At 63.9% G+C, this 19,936-nt stretch overlaps 3 protein-coding genes across 10 annotated transcripts; 1 reads left to right on the forward strand and 2 right to left on the reverse strand.

The window, feature by feature from the left end:
- Positions 1-132: 132 nt before the first annotated feature.
- On the reverse strand, positions 133-8,469 carry SLC26A11 (solute carrier family 26 member 11; the record flags this gene model as incomplete). Of its 5 annotated transcripts, none has more annotated exons than XM_080398592.1 (16): positions 133-738; positions 1,535-1,607; positions 1,956-2,089; positions 2,379-2,478; positions 2,904-3,031; positions 3,158-3,298; positions 3,405-3,460; positions 3,831-3,891; positions 4,239-4,289; positions 4,666-4,738; positions 4,893-5,068; positions 5,350-5,492; positions 6,320-6,399; positions 7,313-7,398; positions 7,588-7,780; positions 8,002-8,469. In XM_080398592.1, 16 exons carry the CDS (start codon positions 8,467-8,469, stop codon positions 644-646), a joined length of 2,058 nt encoding a protein of 685 aa, XP_080254718.1. In that variant the 3' UTR covers positions 133-643. The 5 variants fall into 5 exon arrangements, with proteins under 5 accessions (XP_080254718.1, XP_080254717.1, XP_080254719.1 ...); XM_080398591.1 differs by having other exon boundaries at positions 1,956-2,092; XM_080398593.1 differs by lacking the exons at positions 4,666-4,738; positions 5,350-5,492 and having other exon boundaries at positions 1,956-2,092.
- Positions 8,421-12,175, forward strand: SGSH (N-sulfoglucosamine sulfohydrolase). Of its 3 annotated transcripts, none has more exons than XM_080398664.1 (8): positions 8,421-8,555; positions 8,807-8,967; positions 9,198-9,303; positions 9,849-9,999; positions 10,271-10,427; positions 10,631-10,742; positions 10,828-11,031; positions 11,374-12,175. In XM_080398664.1, the coding sequence occupies exons 1-8, from the start codon at positions 8,468-8,470 to the stop codon at positions 11,931-11,933; spliced, it is 1,539 nt and encodes a 512-aa protein (XP_080254790.1). In that variant the 5' UTR covers positions 8,421-8,467; the 3' UTR covers positions 11,934-12,175. The 3 variants fall into 3 exon arrangements, with proteins under 3 accessions (XP_080254790.1, XP_080254792.1, XP_080254791.1); XM_080398666.1 differs by having other exon boundaries at positions 10,661-10,742; XM_080398665.1 differs by having other exon boundaries at positions 8,427-8,555; positions 8,810-8,967.
- A 472-nt stretch (positions 12,176-12,647) lies between these two features.
- On the reverse strand, positions 12,648-19,931 carry GAA (alpha glucosidase). 2 transcript variants are annotated; one of them, XM_080398461.1, is made up of 19 exons: positions 19,455-19,931; positions 18,938-19,083; positions 18,399-18,564; positions 17,903-17,999; positions 17,701-17,820; positions 17,429-17,547; positions 17,159-17,290; positions 16,889-16,999; positions 16,599-16,712; positions 16,407-16,491; positions 16,166-16,283; positions 15,683-15,816; positions 15,413-15,564; positions 15,019-15,167; positions 14,769-14,910; positions 14,453-14,551; positions 14,096-14,260; positions 13,493-13,645; positions 12,648-13,029 (listed from the first exon to the last, which is right to left on the reverse strand). In XM_080398461.1, the coding sequence occupies exons 1-19, from the start codon at positions 19,824-19,826 to the stop codon at positions 12,970-12,972; spliced, it is 2,634 nt and encodes an 877-aa protein (XP_080254587.1). In that variant the 5' UTR covers positions 19,827-19,931; the 3' UTR covers positions 12,648-12,969. The 2 variants fall into 2 exon arrangements, with proteins under 2 accessions (XP_080254587.1, XP_080254588.1); XM_080398462.1 differs by lacking the exons at positions 14,769-14,910; positions 15,019-15,167.
- Positions 19,932-19,936: the final 5 nt, after the last annotated feature.

The following is a 19,936-nucleotide window of genomic DNA, read 5'->3' on the forward strand; positions in this document are numbered from 1 at the left end:
AGTACCCCAAGGCTGAGAGCTGCAGCATGCCCATGGGCTTGGAGGGCAGCGCCAGCATACAAAAACTTGCTTTGACAAGAGTACGCTCTGCATCACAGTTCGGTATGCAGAATAAGCAGAATAAGGAAAGTCTTCAGAATTAAAATAGCTGATTTTAAAAAGACAGCCGTTTCGAGGATGGGGAAAGCCTGCAGGAGGGATGGCTTTTTCCCAGTGACCATGATGGGGAATGGCTTTGCCCCACTAATCCCTTCCACCTGTCTTTGGTCTAGAGAACCAGCAAGGAGCCAGAGATCTGGCGGGGCTGAGGAGCTGGTGAGGGACCAGCCAGACCCCTGGTCCCAGTGTCTCCAGCAGCACTCCCTCCCCTTGTGCCGCCCATGCAGCCTGTGTGGGGTTGCACTGGTGCTGCTCTGCCCTCCCCTGCGTGTGACATGGGGACAGTCCCCCGACAGGCATCCCACCCAGCTGCCAGGAGGCAGGGCAGGTGCAGGCAGCTCCAGTGGAGGATGCAGGTTGGATGTCACCAGGGTGTCACAGCCGCTGCTCGGTGTGACACAGGATGTACAGCCCTGGCACAATCAGTAGCAAGGAGATGGCAAGGCAACAGTGTCCCTGAGGAGGTTCCAGGGGGTTCCTTGACTCACTGGATGAGCCCCGTGGGCAGCAATGAGCTCTCGCTGGTGCTGGTGTAGGGGGCTGCCCCGCCATCCCCCGGCTCCGCTCCTCTGCATCTCTCTGAGCCAGGAAGGGAGAGAAACAGGACAGAGAGTTAAGCCAAGGCCCATGTCCTGGTTTTGGCTGGGATAGTTATCTTTCTTCCCAGTAGCTGGTACAGTGCTGTGTTTTGGATTTAAGATGAGAATAATGTTGATAACACACTGATGTTCTAGTTGTTGCTGTTTACGCCAAGTCAAGGACTTTTCAGCTTCTCACGCTGCCCTGCCAGCGGGGAGGCTGGGGGGCACAAGAAGCTGGTAGGGGACACAGCCAGGACAGCTGACCCAAAGTGGCCAAAGGGATATTTCCCTACCGTACGACGTCACGCTGAACAAAAGAGCAAGGGAGGGTGGCCGGGGGGTGGTGGCCTGCTGCTTGGGGACTGGCTGGGCACCGGTCAGCGGGTGGTGAGCAGTTGCATTGTGCACCACTTGTTTTGTATATTCTTTTATCATTATTATAATTTTCCTTTCCTTTCCTGTCCTATTAAACTGCCTTTATCTCAACCCATGAGTTTTACCTTTTTTCTGATTCTCTCCCCCATCCCACTGGGGGGGGAGTGAGCAAACGGCTGTGGGGTGTTCAGCTGCCTGCCAGGTTAAAACACAACAGCTCACCATGAATCCCCAAGGCCAGGGTGACCCTGTTCTCAGGAGGAGCTCCTGCTCACCATCCCAGGAGCCAGGCCCCTGTAGCCCCCCGCACTACAGCTCTGGGGCTTGACAAAGGTCAGATTTCCCAGGTTTGTCTTCCAGAGCCCCACTCAGCAGCAGCCTAGGGGACCCCAGCCCAAGGAGAGCACCCAGAGCCTCACCTGCCTCCTCCCGGCTGAGGAAATGCTGGAATCCTTCTAAGTCTGCAGACAGCAGGACTTGGAGAACAGGGTCCTGAGGGCAGAGAAACCCGGGCTGGGGGAGCCTGCTGCTGGCTGCTTCCCACCTCTCCAGGGCTGTGACCATCCAGCCAGCCCAGGGCAGAGGATGCAGTCCTTCCCCACCGCCCCACATTCCGCAGCTGGGCTCAGATGCGGCAGCCTCCACCTCTTTGAGATGAAGGCACTTGAGGTGATGACGCTGCTCCAAGAAGAGAGGCAGCAGCATCCTCACGGCAGGTGGGAAGGCAGCTGGGCTGAGCCCATCAGCACAGACCCTGCCCTGGGGAGTGGGGCTGACTCTGGGTGTGGGGAGAAGAGGCAGGACCCGGCATGGGGCCGGCCAAGGCTGCATCCCACGTACCTGCAGGCTGCAAAAGGCCAGCGAGAGGCCGTGCTTGCGCAGCTCCTGCAGCAGCTCTGCCAGCCCCACCACCACGGTGTAATCGATGCTGCTGACATGGCAACAGTCCAGGATGACAGAGCGTGGTAGAGATGCTGCTGGAAGAAGAGCATACAGTCACGCCCCTGACAAGTCCAGAAATGACCAGCCCAGGGGACACAGCCCTTAAGAGCCAGAGCCATGGCTGGAAGGGGTGAGACAGCCTCGGGAGAGCAGCAGCAGCCAGGGGCTGGTCCCCAACACAGGGAAGCTGTGCTGTCGCTGCTTGCACCTGCAGCCTGCAGGGCTGGACAGTGCCTGCCACCCCTGCCAGAAGCGATCCACGTGGGCACTGGGTTACAGCCAGGTCCCCAGGACAAGCTGGCGGGCCAGGGAGCGCCGTACCTGCCAGAGCATGGCTGCACACAGCATCCCTGAGGCACTCCATGGCTGGGAAGTGCAGGCTGCTCCCTGGCTGCACGAGGAGCACATCCCCCTTCAACACCTGCGCGAGATCCGGGTGCAGAGGGACAGGTCACGGGGAGCTCAGGGCTGTGACCTTCCCCAGGTGGGGACAACCACCCATGTGACAAAGCAAAGCACCATCCTCCTGGCTGGAGGGGGACACACACGACCTCCCATGCCTCAGGGAACCCCTGCTCCTGCACACCCCAGCATCTACAGGAACAGGGACAGCAACGCCTCCCTCTCCTGCTCCCAGCTCCTGCAATGCCCCTTTCCTTGTACTCTTTGAAAGGGGTCCCGGGGCTGCACCAACAGTGGGCTGGGGACAAGGAAGAGGGCAGGTGCAGGACAGAAGCATTCTGCACCCCAACACCCTGCTGCCCCTCAGGGAGCCCTCTCCCAGCTCCCTGTTCCCTTGGTGAGCCAGCTGGCCCTGCTGCACCCAAGGCAAGGTGTGAAGCCCACCTTTACTGGGGGCCTGGCAATGGAGTAAAGCAGGAGAACCCCTGAGACCAGCACCCCAGCCACAATGCCGTACTGGACCTCCCAGAAGCAGAGCAGGAACGTCACGCAGAGGGGCACGAGGTCCAGCCCTGCAAGAGAGACAACCCAGGCTCAGCTGTGCCTTGTTCTTGGGCCACAGGACCCTCCAGGACAGCGCCTGCTCTGCAGGCAGAGGCTGCACCGGGGGATCAACAGCCCCCTGCTCGAGCCCTCACTCTTAACCCGCCATAGCGTCCTGAAGATCCCAACATCAAACATGGGGACCACAGCCGAGATGATGACAGCAGCCAGCGCTGCTTTGGGGATGTAGTAGAAGAGCGAGGTGAGGTACGCCAGCGAGAGCAGGACCACGGCACCTGCAGAAGACAGCGAGCACCTGAGCCACGGGGCTCCCAACGCCCAGGGTGCCCGGGGTGGCATGGGGTCCTGCAGAGCAGCCCATGGCAGGGTCGGGGACTCTACCTGTGATGAGCCCTCCTGCAGGGGTGCAGACACCCGATTGTGCGTTCACCGCTGTCCTGAAATGCAAAGCAACACGCTGTCCCAGGCTGTGCTGGGGCTGGCCGGGACCAGCAGCTGCCCCCACCTGCTGCCCAGAGACCCCACCCAGGAAAACTACCCACTCTGTCGAACCCCACTGGGGAGAAATACATGCAAGCCTCCAGTTCCCAGCCTGCAGCAGGATCACAGAGCACATGAGATGGGAGGGAAGGTTGCTGCGGGACCCATGCATAGCCTGGCAGCCAAGGTGGGCAGCTACAGACCAGGACACGAGCTCAGGGACCCACCGGGGTCCACACAGCCTTCCACCCAAGATCTCACACAGGCCCCTCAGCACACAGCCTCAGCGAGCATCCTGCAGGCTCTGCTCCCCCTCCTGCTACCCACCGGCCAAAGCTGCCCGTGATGGGATACGCTGAGACGAAGGAGCCCAGGACGTTGGCGAAGCCTGCAGTGGGGAAGGAGAGGGGCTGCGGATGCAGCAGCTATGGCGGGCACTGCCCAGAGCCACGAGGTCTGTGCCCCTGTCGTCACCTCCTCCATCCCCGAACTGGTACCCAGGGACGGATCAGAGCCCATTCAGCCCGGTGAACTGGGTGCAGGCTGCTCTGGAAATTGCTAAGCTGTGAGAAAGGCTCAGGGTAGGGGCAGCATGCAAGACAAGAAAGATGAAATTTCAGATAGAGGTAGGACTGCTAAGATGGGGATCTCTGGTAGCTCAGGAGCTGTGGGACACATGGCAGCTCTTGGGTCGCATCCTCACGCCCTGCCCTCCTGCTCCGAGCAGCCTCTTACCCATAGCCAGCAGCTCCTGGTTGGGGTCAATCCTGTAACCGTTCTGCGAGGCTGAAAGGAGATGAGTGGCATCACCCCAAGCTTCCCATAGGCACAACCCGCCACGTGCATGGAGCAGTGCCTGGGACAGCTGTGGGCCCCATCCCAACACCCCCCAGGTGCAGGAACACCCCGAGACAATGCTCAGCTCCTGTGGCTGTGCACAACAAAGGGACCCCCAAGCCCACTCCCCAGTCATGCATGGGGAAGCTGCCTGGCCAGGGGAGGGGGTCGGCAGCACACTGCAGGACCCCTCCTGCCAGCCCATGCTATGAACTGGGCTTGGCACAGCACCCAGTCCTTCCCGCTGCCCCTGTGGGAACAGCACCCTTCCCAGCACCTCAAGCACCCTGCAGAGACCCCTCGCGGGAGCCTGGCACAGCCGTACCAAAAGCCTTGGCAACCGCAACAGTCTCCAGCAGGCCCATGAGCGGGACCACAGCCAGCCCGACCCCCATGTCCTGGGAGGGAAGGACACAGTCAGCGCTGCCACCGAGGAACGAGGGTCACCCTGCAGCAAAGCCCCCTCCTGCTGCGTGGGGAGCTGGAAAACGCAGGGGTAGGGAGACAGCAGCCCGCAGGGAGCGCAGCCTCTGCCAGCCAGCCTGCACCCACCTCCACCATGCTCCAGAAGGGGACAGTGCCGTTGGGTGCAGCCACGGAGAAGGGTGGCAGCCGGAAGGCAGGGAGGCCCTGGGGGATGCTGCCGGTGAGCGTGAGTGGCTGGAAGCCCATCACCTGGAAGGAGTAAGCAACCAGGCCAGCAAACAGGACTACGAGGGCATTGCGTGCTGCAGTGGAAACAGCAACTGTGAAAACCTGCCTGGAGCCCAGGGCAGCAGCAGGGACAGCAGGAGGTAGGTACCCAGGCTGCTGAGCTAAGCCTTGGGAAAGGACATGCACAGCAGCAGGACCATCCCTAGGACTCTGTCCTCCCCGATCCACCTCCAGGTCTCAGCTCCTGCCAACCTGGGCTTTACCAGTTTCAGGCTGACTCTTCCCTGCCCTGAAGAGACGAGAGCTCAGGAAGGACGGCCACAGGAGCAGAGAGGGCAGGGGACAGCCAACACACCCGTGGTGGAGGTCCAGACGATCAGGTAGCTGACCCTGGCAGCCAGCGGCTCCACATGGGCAACTCGGGGCAGGTGGCTCTTCATCACCTGGAGCCCTGCCAGTGCAGCCAGGCAGGCCAGCCCCAGGACAGCGTCCCCAGCCCTGCAACAGGCACATCAATGCCAACCCAGACATGCTGCAGAGCACAGGGAGAACTAACCCAGAGCTCTGCGGGAGGAAAAGCGTGTGCCTGGGCATGTGCTGTGGCTTTGCAGAGAGGCGCATAGCTCGCAGGGATGCTGCTGGCACCTCTGTGTACCACCAGCAAAAAGCATCACCTCCCTGGGGGGTCAGCAGAAGGAGGAGGGGGTGTCCCCCAGTCAGCGGTACAACACTAATGGGTTTGTGGGCTCTTCATAAACAGGGAAGAAGGACCCCTGCAACAGGCAGGATCTGTGTGGCACAATCTGCCTCCTCCTCCTCCTACTGCTGCCACTCACAGCTAGGCAGGGACATCTTCTGCCAGCTGTGATGAAGCTGACACTGTGTGTCACTGTGCTGTGTGCGAAACCCAGGCTGCAGCATAGACCCCAAGCCACGGGTGCAGCTAATGGGAGAGGGCAGACAGCACGGGGACGCCCAAGCTCCCTCTTGGACTGTCAAAAATCTAAGGAGGACTTACAACATGGACAGTCCCAAGGATGTGCCTTTGGGCAGGCAAAATCCTCAGGTACCTAAATGGAAGCAGAAAACAGGACAAGCGTGCCCCGTCCTTCCCCTTTAGCAGCTTGGGAGCCCACGTGCTCCCGCATCTTCAAATTTCCAGCTCAAAAGGAAATGACTGAGAACAAGCACTTGTGTCACAGTGCTGGGTAGAGACAAGAAATCGGTCCAAGGTGCAACCAAGGAGATGGGGAGCAAAGCAGCAGAGCCTGAAACCCCGCAGCTGCAGGGGTAGGGAGCAGGGCAGGCGCAGGGATGGTGCTGACCTGGTCTCCCCGATCCTCCGCAGTATCTCATACACCTGCAGGAAAAACTGCCGAGGGATCCCCTGCAGCCCCAGGATGTTCTGTGTAGGAAGACAAAGGCTGGTGAAAGCCCAGCACGACCTCAGCTGCCAGGTGCCATGGAGGGGCTGCCAGGACCACCGGAGCTCAGCCCTGCTCAGGGCCCTGGCACATGCATGGTGCCAGCGCTGCTGGTGGGAATGCTCCTCAGCAACCACCCCGTGCTCCTGCACGTGCTCCAGGACAGCCCTTTCCCTGCACATCTCCGTGCAGGCAGGGCTCAGAGATGCTCTGATTTCTTTTTTCCATTCCCAGGCCCTGAGGTGCCCGCACCCCATCTCACACACATGACAGCGTAGCTCTGGAGAGAGGGCTCAGCGTGGGACCCTCACCCCAGCCCATGCAGCCCCTCGCCGTCCCCCTGCACTGTCCCGGGTGCAGCAGTGAGCGCCCAGCACCTTCGCAGTGGCCCCTGCCGTAACCACAGCCATTACCCAACACTGGCCCACTGGTTCCTCACAGAGCTGACACCATCTCGCGAGTCTCTGATTTTGGTTAACCACAAAGGAACTGCTGCAGCTCCAGAGGAGCCAGAGGGCCTTCCGAGAGGCCAGCGATGGACTGGCAGAGCTGCAAACCTACCAGACCTTCCATCGCCACAAACCCGCTGTGCCCTGCCCACAGAATCACCCAGCACCTCCTGCAAGTGACCGAATCAAATGCCCTGGTTTTACTGGTGTCCTGAGTGCCACCAGTTGGTCACAGGCTGAGGGTGTGTTCGGCTTGGTCTGCTCAGAGCAGAGGACTCAGGGACCCACCAGAACCACTGGCAGGGGGGACTCATGGCCCCTTTAGGGCTCCTTCCTCTTGCACCGATCGTGTCGCCCAGCCCTGTTCTAAACATCCCAGCTCTGCAGCACGGCTGGCTCCAGGAGAGAGCAGGGGAGGCAGCCAGAGGAGACCAGCAGATCCTACCTTGATCTGGTTGAAACTAATGGTGACAGAAGCAGCTGACGTAAACCCTTTAATGACCGGGCAGGAGACGAAGTCCAGAAGGAAACCTGCACGGGACAGGTGGCAGTAGGCATGCTGCTGGCCCCAACGGGGAGCACAGGGTGTTTGCACACACACAGAGCTGTCACAAGCGCTAGCTGGGCAACCCCAGTGTCTCGACAGGGGAGGGGGCGAACAACACCAGGATGAACAGCAATATCCTAAAAATATCACCCTGCACAGCAAGAGCATCTCACCAAGGCGCAGGAACCCCATGGCTAGCTGGATGCAGCCGGAGAGGAAGGCGAGCAGGATGGCATAGGCAGGCTCGTGGAACGCGTATGAGGAGACAAGCAGCGACATGATGGCAGTGGGACCCAGCGTCACGTCCTTGGCGGTGCCCAGGAAGCAGTAGACAAAGCAGCCCATGAAGGAAGCATAGAGGCCGTACTGCACGGGGGCAAAAGGAGCACAAGGCTCGGTGCCGGGAGCTGCCAGACGCCCTCGGGTCCCTCCAGAGCCCGCAGCCAGCCCCTGGCGAACACACGGCGTCTCTGGCTTCCCACCCCAGGAAAAGGGCGACCGCACAGCACCAGCCCGCGGCCGACGGCCGCCCCCCCGCCGGCAGGCATGTCCCCGGGCCCCCACGGCCGCGGGGCGCTGCCACCCACCTGCGGAGGCAGCCCGGCCACCTCGGCGTAGGCCAGCGCCTGCGGCACGGCGGCGAGCCCGACGCTCAGGCCGGCCACCGCGTCGAGCTGCAGCCAGGCCGCGGAATAGCGCGGCAGCCAGCGCAGCACCGGCAGCCACGCCCGCACCCCCGGCCACCGACGGCTCCCCCCGCGCTGCCCGCCACCGGGCACCGGCATGGCCGGGGCCGCGGCACCCGCGCTCCCCGACGGGGCGCGGAGCTCCCGGGGGCGGAGGGGGCCCGGGGGCCGCGGAGAAGCGGGTGCGGGGCCGGGAAGCACCGCGGCCAGCCCGGTCCCAGCCGCGGGGCCGGTGGCTCCGCCCGGGCCGGATCTGAGCCGCCGGGGCCGCCTCACGTGACCGGGGCAGAGGCGGAGCCGCCGAGTCCCGCCGCCGCCCGGCCGGAGCCAACGCCGCCGCTGCCGGTGGCGGTGCCCTGCCGGTGCCATGCGGCCCTGGGCGCTGGCGCTGCTGGTGGCCGCTCTCCGGATCGGCGGGGCCCCGGCCCCGGCGCGCAACGTGCTGCTTTTCTTGGGTGAGTGCGGCCGCCGGCCCGGTGGAGACCCCCGGGGACTCGGGACCCTGCCCGGGGCTCGGGGCGGCCCGGGGGGGGGGTGGCGGTCCCAGTGCATCCCTTCTGCTGGGACGGTCACTGCAGCACCTGCCCTCAGCCCAGGCATGCGCCCCGCGTCACTGGCGTCCCCAGAGCTTTGCGCCCTGGCGTGGTTAGGGACACCCCGAGGGTGAGGCCAAGGGCTCACCCTGCATCCCCCCGCCCCGCTGCAGCAGATGACGGTGGCTTTGAGAGCGGTGCCTACAACAATTCGGCCATCCGGACACCCAACCTGGACGCACTGGCCCGACGCAGCGTGGTCTTCCAGAACGCCTTCACTTCTGTCAGCAGCTGCTCGCCCAGCCGCGCCAGCATCCTGACCGGCCTACCCCAGGTAGGGGCACCCCCATGCATCGGGGTGGGGGCTGCCAGTCCACGGGGGTGACTGGGGACGACCGTTCTTACAGCACAGTCACAGGACTTGGCTATCCTCCCATGCCCCTCACCCACCCTCTTCCCAGCCCCCTGGGACCCCCTTCCCATGCACGCACCTGCGTGGCTGGACTTGTTTTGGGGCCAGGCTGGCAGGCAGTGTCCAGCTGGGATGTCTCCCTCCACCTGCAGCACCAGAATGGGATGTACGGGCTGCACCAGGACATGCACCACTTCAACTCCTTCAACAGCGTGCGGAGCCTGCCCCAGCTGCTCAGCCAAGCACGTGTCCGGACAGGTAGGGAGCCCAGGGCGGGTGGCACGGGCAGGGAATCCCCCTCTGTGCACCGAACCCCATCGGGTGAGAGAGCTTTTCAGCCAACGTGCCTGTGAGCTGGAGAGCAGCAACTGCACTCGTGCTCTGTGCTGACACCTGGGTTTCACTTTGCTTCCTCCCACCACTGCACCTCTGCCTTCCTCCTTACACCTCACTTTCACTTCTGTTCCTCATCCTGCCCCTTCCTGGTTCCCAGGTCCACACAAGGCTCATGCCTGACCCAGACTTCCACTCAGGCCGCTCAGCTGCTCTAGCGCTTACCCACAACCTGAGGCAGCGTGTTCCCCGGGTGGGTCCCATCTTCTGGCCAGATGTGGAAGTGCCTCTGCAACCAGCAGAAATGACTGGAGAGGCCAGCAGCGTCTTCCACTCTCACCAGTGTTTGCTGAGCGCAGCCCGTGCTGGAGCAGATGAGCTGCATCAGCTCCCAGGGTGGAGAGCAGCAGCCAGTGTCCTGCCCCTGCGCCTCGCTGCTCGTGGCACACCGCGTGTCTGCGTTCTTGCAGGGATAATTGGGAAGAAGCACGTTGGGCCCGAGACTGTCTACCCCTTTGACTTTGCCTACACAGAGGAGAACAGTTCAGTCTTGCAGGTTGGGAGAAACATCACTCGAATCAAAGCGCTTGTCCGGCAGTTCCTGCAGAGCCAGGATGGGAGGTGAGATGGACCCTACATCCCTGGGGAAGGCTGCAAGGGGGCACAGGAGAGGAGATGGAAATGGGCTTCACTGAAGATGTGTTTCCATGTCCCAGTGAGTCACAAGTAGGAAGGGACACCTTGTCTCTGGGTCACCCCATATCCAGAAGCCCAGATTAGGTGGGAGTCCTCCTGCCCACCCCAACTCACCCCGGCCCAGCCCAGGAAAGGTCTGGGGGAGTGTGGGCAGCCCTTTGCCACACCACCTCCACCTCCACCCTTCCATCTCTAGGCCCTTCTTCCTCTACGTTGCCTTCCACGACCCCCATCGCTGTGGGCACTCCCAGCCCCAATACGGGGCCTTCTGTGAGAAATTCGGCAACGGAGAGAGTGGCATGGGCTGGATCCCCGACTGGAAGCCACAGCTTTACCGCCCAGAGCAAGTGCAGGTGGGAGCCTGTGGGGCCACACGGGGCTATATGGGACTGTATGGGGCTGCGCAGGGCGATATGGGGGCTGCATGTGACAGCAGCCTCCGACGGAGCCAGGGCAGCTGCGGGCTGGCCCCCGCCTTGGTCACTGCCATCAGCACTGTGAGCAAGAGCTGGCAAAGGCCACCACGGTGTACCCATGACCTCCTTCCCCGTGGCAGCCACATGCCGCTTTCCCTTTCTCCGTTCAGGTCCCTCACTTTGTTCCAGACACGCCGGCGGCCCGGGCAGACCTGGCAGCCCAGTACACAACCATCGGGCGCATGGACCAAGGTAGGACCTGCGGGGACCAGGCTTGTGCTGGTGAGCGCTGTGGTCCCTCATGTCCCGCGCCTCAGCTCTGCCCCTCCATCCACAGGGATCGGGTTGGTCCTGGAGGAGCTGCGCCGTGCTGGCTTCCACAACAGCACGCTGGTGATCTACACCTCCGACAATGGCATCCCCTTCCCCAGCGGCAGGACCAACCTCTACCGGTCGGGCACCGCCGAGCCCCTGCTGATCTCCTCCCCTGAGCACACCAAGCGCTGGGGGCAGGTCAGCCAGGCCTTCGCCACCCTCCTGGGTAAGAGCCTGTGGCCCCAGCAGGGAGCAGAGACATGCAGAGCTGTACCGGGGGGTGTGAGCTGGCACCCACCCTCCCCACACCGAAACGCAGGGTCCTGTCCCAGGGGACAGCCTGCAGCCCTCGGCACTGGCACGGCCAGCCTGGGAAGGGAGAGGAGGGACGACAGAACAGTAGGGTCCCCTGCAGCAATGTCATCCCAGGGCTCAGCTCTGCAGCTTGTCCCAGGACCACCCACAGCCCATGTGGCAGCAGACCCCAGAGACCTTTCTGCCCCTCTCCAGGGTTGAGCTCCCTCCCATGGGCCCCAGCCCTTCATCTCATCCTTCTCCTCCCCTCCAGATCTGACACCAACCATTCTGGACTGGTTCTCCATCCCCTACCCTTCTTACAGCATCTTTGGCACAAAGCGGGTGCAGCTTACTGGAAAGTCTCTGCTGCCAGCGCTGGAGTCGGAGCAGCCCTGGGCCACCACCTTCAGCAGCCAGAGCCACCACGAGGTGACCATGTACTACCCCATGCGAGCCATCCAGCACCAACAGTTCCGCCTCATTCACAACCTCAACTACAAGATGCCCTTTCCCATCGATCAGGACTTCTACATCTCGCCCACCTTCCAAGACCTGCTCAACCGCAGCAGGGCCGGGCAGCCAACCCACTGGAACAAGACCCTGCACCAGTACTACTACAGAGACCGCTGGGAGCTCTTCGACTGCAGCCAGGACCCCTTCGAGAGCCAGAACCTGGCCCCCGACCCCCGCTATGCCGCCATCTTCCAGCTGCTTCGTGCGCAGCTCTTGAAGTGGCAGTGGGACACAAGCGACCCCTGGGTGTGCGCCCCCGATGCTGTCCTGGAAAAGAAACTGAGCCCCCAGTGCCGGCCGCTGCACAACGAGCTGTGAACATCACCTCTGCCCGGTAGCCCCCCTGCCATGGGCCAGCTGCACGCTGCCCTGGGGCACGAGGGGGTGGGGGCAAGATCCTGGCTGGGCTGGTCCCAAATCCCTGGGTGACACCCCGAGGCTCTGCTCTCTGTACCACAAACACCGCTTGGCCCTGGAGCATTCAGGGATCCTCGTGCCTTTATTTTTGGCCAGAGGAGCCATAGGGCCAAGCTGCTCCTCAATAAAGCCTCAGGAGGAAAGGTCTGGTTTTACCTGGGGCTGAGCACATCCCTGCCAGCTCCCGGTGCTGCTGCAGCTCCTGGTGCCACAGCTCAACCACAGCCATGTGGTGGGGGCCAGGGCTGGGGCCCCCGGCAGGCAGCAGTCCCCAGGCTTGGAGCCAGCAGGATGGATGGGCCAAGGGGCTCTGCAACCTGGCCAGAGCTGCGGGAACAGCTGGGGGTCCCTCACTGCTCTGGGAAATGGGGTGAAGCCTGAGAGGATCCCGCTGGAGGCCCTCAGGCAGGGATAGAGCCGGGGGGGGGGGGGGGGTCCCAGCCGGGGGAAGAGGGCTAGGCCAGGGCTCAGCAGCACTCTCAGGACAGGCAGTGGCAGAAAGGGGCACGGACATGGCCTAGGGCTGCTCCCAGCAAACAGCAACTTCATTCACAGCGCTGCTCCCTTGTGCCCTGCATGGATCCCCCTCCCCAAAAGCACAGCCAGGAGACTCCCTGCGGTCCCTCCACAGGTTACCAGTCCAGCATGTTAATAGGTTTGCTGTCTCACAAGGCACTGAGGTCTTTTTTACCCTGTTCTGAAGAAGATGAGGGTTTCCCTGTCCCCAGGAGTTGTGCAAGCCCCCTCGATGCGAGTCCAGTGCACACATCTCCAGCTAACTCATGTTAGCCAGAAGGGAAGCCACAGCCCAGGAGCCGCATCCCGTGGGAAGAGCGGCAGCAGCTCCGGGTTTGCGAAAGATGGGACGGATTCGGCCGCAGCGCCAAAGGGAGCAGCACTGCCTCTCCCCGCAGAGTGGCACAGGTCCAGCATCAGCTCAGAACCAAGTGATCACAAACTGCTCCCACATCGGCAGCGACACAGGCACTTTCAGCACCTGAAGGGGAGAAGGAAGGGTCAGCATGGCGAGAACCAGCCGGGATGGAGCCCAGGGGGTGTCAGAGCTGAGAGGGGTGTCCTGCCCCACTGGAGTGCAGTGCAGAGCCACAGCCCAGCATGGCCCTGGTCCCGCAGAGCCCCCCGGGAAGGGTGACCAGGGTAGACAGTCCCAGGAGCTGAGCTGTGTCACTGCTCCTCACAGAGCTCCAGCCCCATCACCACGCATCCTTCCCATCCTCCATCTCCCCATCCTTGCCCTCTTGCATGGCCTAATCCTGCCCTGGCCCCCAAGCTGTGACCCAGCCCATGCTGGGCAGCCCTGGATGCTCTTTGGTGTCTATAAAGCAGGTACTGGGGCCAAACCCTGCCAACCCCTCAGCTGAGCCATGGGTCCCTTCCCAGCCACCACCCAGCAGGTCCCCCCTGCCGCCACCCCCTCCCACGGGGGGACAAGCACTCACCTGAGTGTCGCTGCGGTAGGAGAAGTCGCTCACGAGGACACCATTGGCCAGGACTTGCCGGGGAGGGCTGGTGACGCCCAGCACGGTCACAGCCTCCAGCAGGACCCCATCGAGGTGGGCGCTCGCCTGCAGGAGCTGGCTGAGCACAGTGCCCTGCGGTGACAGCAGGACCGTCACCCTGCGCTCCCGGGGCCCCACCACCCCACATGCACCCAGGGCTTCTTGACATGCGCTGCCCGTCTGCAGAGCACCAAGGCCAGGGATATGGGTGCTCTGCCATCACTGGAGAGCGGCAAAGCCATTTATCAGAGGGATGGGGCTGGAAAGCATCCACTGCTGCACACTTCTTGCACTGCGGGTGCACGAAGAGAGCAGCCAGGTCCCTGGCACAGCCTCTCCCGCTCCTCAGGGGTTACAGTCCACATGGGACCCCACCAGCACACAGTGCTTCAGCCATTCAGTCAGGCACTTCTGGCACAACACAGCTTGGCTGCAGCAGGGCATGGTGCTGCCCATGACCGCACATGCCCCAGGGGCACCAGGACCTGTGCATGGCAGCAAGCACCCATGCCTGGATGCCCCCCGCCAGCCCCCGTCACTCACGTGTGTGGCCAGGAAGAGGATCTCAGTGTAGTCCCCCCTCTCAAAGGTCTGCCAGCTCTCCCCATCGTCCCAGAACAGGTCTCCCCTGGCAAAGCCATCCAGGGTCAGTGCCACGACCAAGGCCATCCCTTTCTTGCGGGACTCAGTGGTGCTGAATGCAGGTTCCTGGGGTGCAGGATCAGGCTTAGCTCCGAGCACTGCCGAAGCCGCTTTCCCCCAGCCCAGCTGGACACTCACACCTTGTCTGGCAGCACCCAGTCCACCCGTGACCATGCTCTGCCATCATGCTGGCAAGGGCTGACCAGACAGGTCACCGTGGTGTCACCGCGGTGTCACCGCAGCACGGAGGGGACTCACCTGCAAGGGCAGGATGTGTCCTACACGGACATGGACATTAATGGTGTCCAGGGGAGCTGGCAGGAGGATCCACTGCCCCTTGCTGTGGATGGTGGAGTCCTAAATAACATCAAAAAGAGGAAAGAACAGGTGCAGGGTGCTGCATGCCCAAGGGGGTGCCAGCCCAGTGCTGTGGCCTTCGAACAGCCACAAGCAAAGGCAGGTGAGGCACAAGCCCTGAACACAGCCCTGGGGGGCACGGGAACACATGTGGGACCCCGCAGCAAAGCCCTCGTGCAGCCACTTGAGACCCCGCGGTGCAGCAGGGAGCACACACCCCTGCGAGGCTGTACCACGTCCCCGCTGGGAAGTAGCCGCTGACTTTGGTCTTTCCTGGCTCCAGCACGGGTGTGATGAGCAGGGCCCCCCCCCACATGAGCTGGCGGTCCACGGCCCAGGTGTTGGGGTCCTTGGGGAACCTGGGGAAGGAGGGGAAGGGCAGCGCAGTGGCAGGACACCCTGTGTCCACCTCCCGCTGCGCCCAGCAGGCACCAGCACCCATCGGCCCCGGCCGGGCTGGCACTCACTCGAGGAAGAGGGGCCGCGCCACTGTCTCCCCAGCAGAGTGAGCCCGGTGGAAGAGGGTGTAGAGGAAGGGCAGGAGGGAGTAGCGGAGACGGAGAGCATTCCTCATGGCAGCCTGGGCAGCCGGGCTGAAGGTGTACGGTTCCTGTGGCTGCAGGGGAGAGGCTGAGGTGGGATGCTCAGACCATGCAGGGAGGAACGGTGGGCACCTCTCAGGGATGCGGGATGGACTCCCCCCCAGCATGAGCCCAGCACTGGTGGCACGCAGCCCTGCAGCTGCACCAGCCACCCTCCCACGCAGGCAGGGCAGCCCCTCGCATGACCCCAGAGCACCCACCCCTGCCCTGTCCACCCAGCCGCCCCCTGCCCAGCAGCGTGAGGGCTCCCGGTGCTCACCCGGGTACCGTGGTCATTGTGATTCCTCATGAAGGGGTAGAAGGCGCCCAGCTGGGTCCAGCGCACGCACAGCTCCTCGGATGTGTTGCCCACAAAGCCACAGATGTCAGCACCCACCAGTGGCACCCCAAAGAGGTTGAAGAGCAGCACCTCTGTGAAGGCGGTGCAGAGGGCATGGGGGCTCTGGATGCCGGGCAGGGGGAGCCCATGGAGAAGCCCCGAGCCCTGGGGGAAGTGGGCAAGACCCAGCCCCAGTGCCCCACAGCCTACCTGGTATGGAGTAGTAGAGCTGCTCCCAGTTGCTGCTGACGTCCCCTGTCCAGTGCCCTGCGTAGTGCCCATGCCCAGCAAATGTCGAGCGTGAGATGACAAAGGGGCGCTTGCCCCTGACCCTCAGCAGCGCACTGTGGGCAGGATGGGGTCTGCTCAGCACCACTCGGCTGGGGAAGGAGCTCAGCAGCTCCTGGCAGCAGCGCGGAGCTGGCACGTGCCATGGTAGATGCCCCGCACCAACTTGCCCATGGAGGTGACATGGGAGAGTGCTCAGGACACGAGCCCCCCGCCCAGGACCCAGCACGGCCGCACTGCACCAGCTCCAGCACCAGGCTGGCAGCAGCAGGCAGCACACTGTGTTACAAACCAAACCCTCGCCCACCCACCAAATGCCCTTCCCCCATGCCCAAAGTGCCCATGCCACCCAGCTCTGTCACTCCTCCGGAACAGCAGGAGCTGCGGCACGAGCCCCAGGCTTACTCGTGGGAGGCGATGGCCTCAGTCAGCCCGTAGAGGCTGTGCAGGTTGTAGTGGGAGGACAGGTACTGCTGGCTGGAGGCACAGATGGTGCCGGCTTGCAGGCGTCCCCCGAACACGCCTGCACGGGAGAGGCGGTGGTGGGGGAGATCTTGGAGCCTGCTGGGCTGGGATCGGAGCATCCCCCGGGCTCCTCCTGGGGCTCCCCACACCCCTGGGCCGGGCTGGTACCCACTCCCCGTACCTGGCACGTAGGGTGGCTGCTCCAGGCTGTTGTTGGGGCAGCCATCCTGGGAGCCTTCCACGAAGTTTGACGGCTCGTTCATGTCCTGGGGAGGGAAAGGATGGGACGCCCTCACTGCCGCACCCGGGCCCAGTAGAGGTGCAGGGCAGGAGCTGGGGAGCCGCAGCCGGCAGCTCCGCCAGGACCACTCACAATCCACATGCCATCGAAGGGCACTTGGTTGTGGAAGTCCTTCACCATATCGTGCCACCACTCGTGAGTCTCTGGGTTGGTAAAATCTGGGAAGGCCGTCGGGCCCGGCCAGACCTGTGGGAGGGAGGCAGTGATGGGCGAAGCCCTGCTGTATCCCACAGCCCCCACACGTCACCCCACTTTCTACCACAGCCATGCCCTGAGCGTTTCCCTCCAGGTCTGTGGGTCCTGCTCCCACAGCCCTGCTCACGCCCCCTCCCACGGGAACCAGGGCTGCTCCCCACACGCACCTTTCCAATCAGGGGCTGCCCCGTGGCATTTTGGATGAACACCCCTCGCTTCAGTCCCTCGTCGTAGGGCTTGTAGGTGCCAGGAGGCCCCGAGCTGCTGATCCCAGGATCCTGGTGGGACACAAAGCAGGGGCTTCACCAGCAAGGGCAGGGAATGGCCTCCCCCGCCTTCCTCGGAGGAAGCTCCATCACCCCCCTTGGGGGCAGCCAGAAACGCTGGTGCCAGCCCACCTGTGCGGGAGCCCCGGCACTGCCAGGGGTGTCACTCACCACGATCATGATGTACCTCAGCCCACGACGGTGGAAGTCCCGCACCATCTCTGGGTAGTCCTTAAAGCTTTTCTTGTTGAAGGTGAAATCCCTCTTGGCATCCATGTAATCCATGTCATTCCACTGCACGTCCTGTGGGTGGTGGCACCGGTGCTTGGGGAGGAGCAGGGACCCCGCACTCTGCTGCGGGACCCCCGCCCCAGGGGAGGTCCCCATCAGCCCCCCATCACCACTTTTGGGCAGAGGCTCCAGGGAGCAGCCGAGACCCACCAGGGGAAAGCGGGCTGCCGTCATGTTGTCCACGACCTGCCGGGTGATGTCGGTGGAGGAGTAGCCCCAGCGGCAGAGGTGGAAGCCCAAGCCCCAGTATGGGGGCATGAAGGGAAACCCTGGAAGGAGGAGGGTGGGTGCTGGCCAGGGGGGCACAAGGACAGCCCAGCATCACACTCCCCCACAGCCACGCTCCCACCACACCGTCCTCGCTGCACCACTTGCAGCATGGCAGCACAGCCATCCTGGGGGCAGCCGTGCCTCAGCCCTACCAACAACATCCAAGTACTGCCGCACCACGCTCTTGGGGTCGGGGCCCAGGAAGACATAGAAGTCCAGGATCCCGCCTGTCGTGCGCCAGGTCAGAGCCGGGCTGGGCTGCAGCAGCACATCTGGAAAGCAAAAGCGCTGGAAGAACAAGCTGAGGATGGGAAGGGGGGCCAAGCCTGCACCCAGCACCTTTGTGGGACTCACCCATCGCGTTGCTGTTCAGCAGAAAGACACCGTGGGCCAAACCACCGTCCTCCATCCCCAGGTAGAAAGGGTGGGAGCCATAGAGGTTGACCTGGGCCTGCAGCAGAGCACAACAAGGTGCCAGTGAGACTCTGCCAGAGACCCGGTGCAGCACCCACCCCCTGCCTCCAGCCAGGAGCACCGTCACGGCTTGGGGTGCAAACCTAGGGCTCGCAGCCCCAAACACCCCCACACCACACAGCTCTGCCCTGAGCAACAGCCCTGGACTGCCCGGGGGCAAGCGGCTCCCAAGCAGCACAGAGCCCCAGGGGGTACAAAGCCTGACCTGGGGAAGGTCACCTATAGACCACAGGTTTGCCTGGGGCTGAGGCCAGGTCCCAACACTCAGCTGGCACAGCCACCCCCCCCCCAGCCCCAGACAAGATCTAAGAGGCCACAGGGCCACCCCCACAAGCATAGATGAGCCATCTCCCTCTCCCTCAGCCCTGCTCCTTACCGTGGGCGCCATGTCCCGATTCCAGAGGGTGACCCTGGTCCACGCCGTGTCAAGGACCAGCGGCGTCAGGTGCTCCCCCAGCCCAGAAATGAAATGGGAGGGCAAGGAGGTGGAGATCTGCAGAAACTGGTCTGCGAAGAAGAGTGGTGCGACGGTGGTGTTGACCCTGATGGAGAGAAGGGGAGGCTCTGGCAAACAGCTGCGGTGATGCCCAGCAGCCAGGGAGGAGGGAAGCACCAAGCTGGAGGACCACCAGCTCTGGGGAGGGACATGGATAACAAAATGTGAAACAAAACCAAGTTTCAGACGAGTGCTGGGATTCCCGCATCCCTTCTCAGCCACTGAACTGCAGAGGGGGTCAAAGCAAAGCCCCCACAGCCACTGCCTGCCAACCTGCTGCTGTCACCAGCATCCCCAGTGCCATCCCTGCTCCCAGCCCCAGCGCCGCTGGGGCTGGTGCCAGGTCCCGCTTCCAGACCAAATCCCTTTGGGAAGGGAAGGGGAGCCTTCCCTCAGCTCGAGACAGGATGGGCACTCACAGGACCTGCCCGCCGCGCTGCCGGTAGACGACAAGGCCGAAGGGATCCTGGTTGACCTGCACCCCGTAGAGTGTGGTGGCAGCGCGGCCGCCCACCCGCGGCGTGGCCAGGGGCACCTCATAGCGTGGCCTGGCCGGGTCCCGCAGCTGCAGGGGCAGAGAGGGGGGTCAGCTGGGTGTAGGCTGGTGGGGGGGAGGGGGCTGGGCGGGTGAGGGAGCTGGGGGACCAGGTCCAGGGGTACCAGGTCCAGAGGGAATGGGGTGGGGGGAACCAGGGCTGGGGGTCTGGAGGACTGGGGGGCCAGGGCTGGGGGGCTGGCGGCCCCGGTCTGAGAGAGCAGGGGAACCAGGGCTGGGGGAATGGGGCCGGGGGTCCAGGGGACTGGGGGGCCAGTTCTGGGGAGCTGACGGTCCCAGTCTGAAAGACCAGGGCACCGGGTCTGGGGGGCTGGGGCCAGGGAGCTGGGGAACCGCGGGGACCGGGTCTGGGGGGACCGGGGTCCAGGTCCGGGGCGCACCGTGATGCGCAGGCGGGTGGGGGTCTCCAGCCCCACGTCCAGCCGCAGGCTGCCCACGTCCCCCGGCAGGAAGCTGGCGACGACGCGGCGGAGCCGGGCCGTGTAGCCGCCCGCCGTCACCGTCAGGTTCTCCGCCCGGTAGCTGCGGTACCCGCGGGGGAAGAAGCACCAGGGCGGGCCGGGGCCGGGGCCGGCGGGCGCATAGCAGCAGCCCCGCGCCTCGCAGCCCTCCCGCGCCAGCAGCCGCTCGGGGCCGCAGTCGAAGCGGCCGTCCGGGGGCACATCGCAGGCGGCGGCTGCGGGACCTCCCGCCGCAGCGGGGACCGGCAGCGCCAGCAGCGCCAGCAGCGCAACCGCCCGCGGCCCCGCCATGGCCCCGACTCCCAGCAGGCGCGGCGGGCCCGGGCCACGTCACGGCGCCGGCTGCGGGGCGGCCCCAGCCCCGAGCGAGCGCCCGCCCCTTCCCGGGGCCGCCCCCGCCC

This window comes from Falco punctatus, assembly GCF_963210335.1.
Source record: "Falco punctatus genome assembly, chromosome: 1".
Lineage (NCBI taxonomy): Eukaryota > Metazoa > Chordata > Aves > Falconiformes > Falconidae > Falco > Falco punctatus.

Excerpts from the sequence above, each read along its gene's own strand:
- SGSH (XM_080398664.1), top strand. The coding sequence starts at position 8,468 with ATGCGGCCCTGGGCGCTGGCGCTGCTGGTGGCCGCTCTCCGGATCGGC. Across the intron at positions 8,556-8,806 it reads CAACGTGCTGCTTTTCTTGG|CAGATGACGGTGGCTTTGAG; the intron begins GTGAGTGCGGCC and ends GCCCCGCTGCAG. Across the intron at positions 11,032-11,373 it reads GGCCTTCGCCACCCTCCTGG|ATCTGACACCAACCATTCTG; the intron begins GTAAGAGCCTGT and ends CCTCCCCTCCAG.
- GAA (XM_080398461.1), bottom strand. The coding sequence starts at position 19,826 with ATGGCGGGGCCGCGGGCGGTTGCGCTGCTGGCGCTGCTGGCGCTGCCG. Across the intron at positions 18,565-18,937 it reads CAGCGCGGCGGGCAGGTCCT|GGTCAACACCACCGTCGCAC; the intron begins GTGAGTGCCCAT and ends TCTCTCCATCAG. Across the intron at positions 16,713-16,888 it reads GGCAGCCCCTGATTGGAAAG|GTCTGGCCGGGCCCGACGGC; the intron begins GTGCGTGTGGGG and ends TCCCTCCCACAG.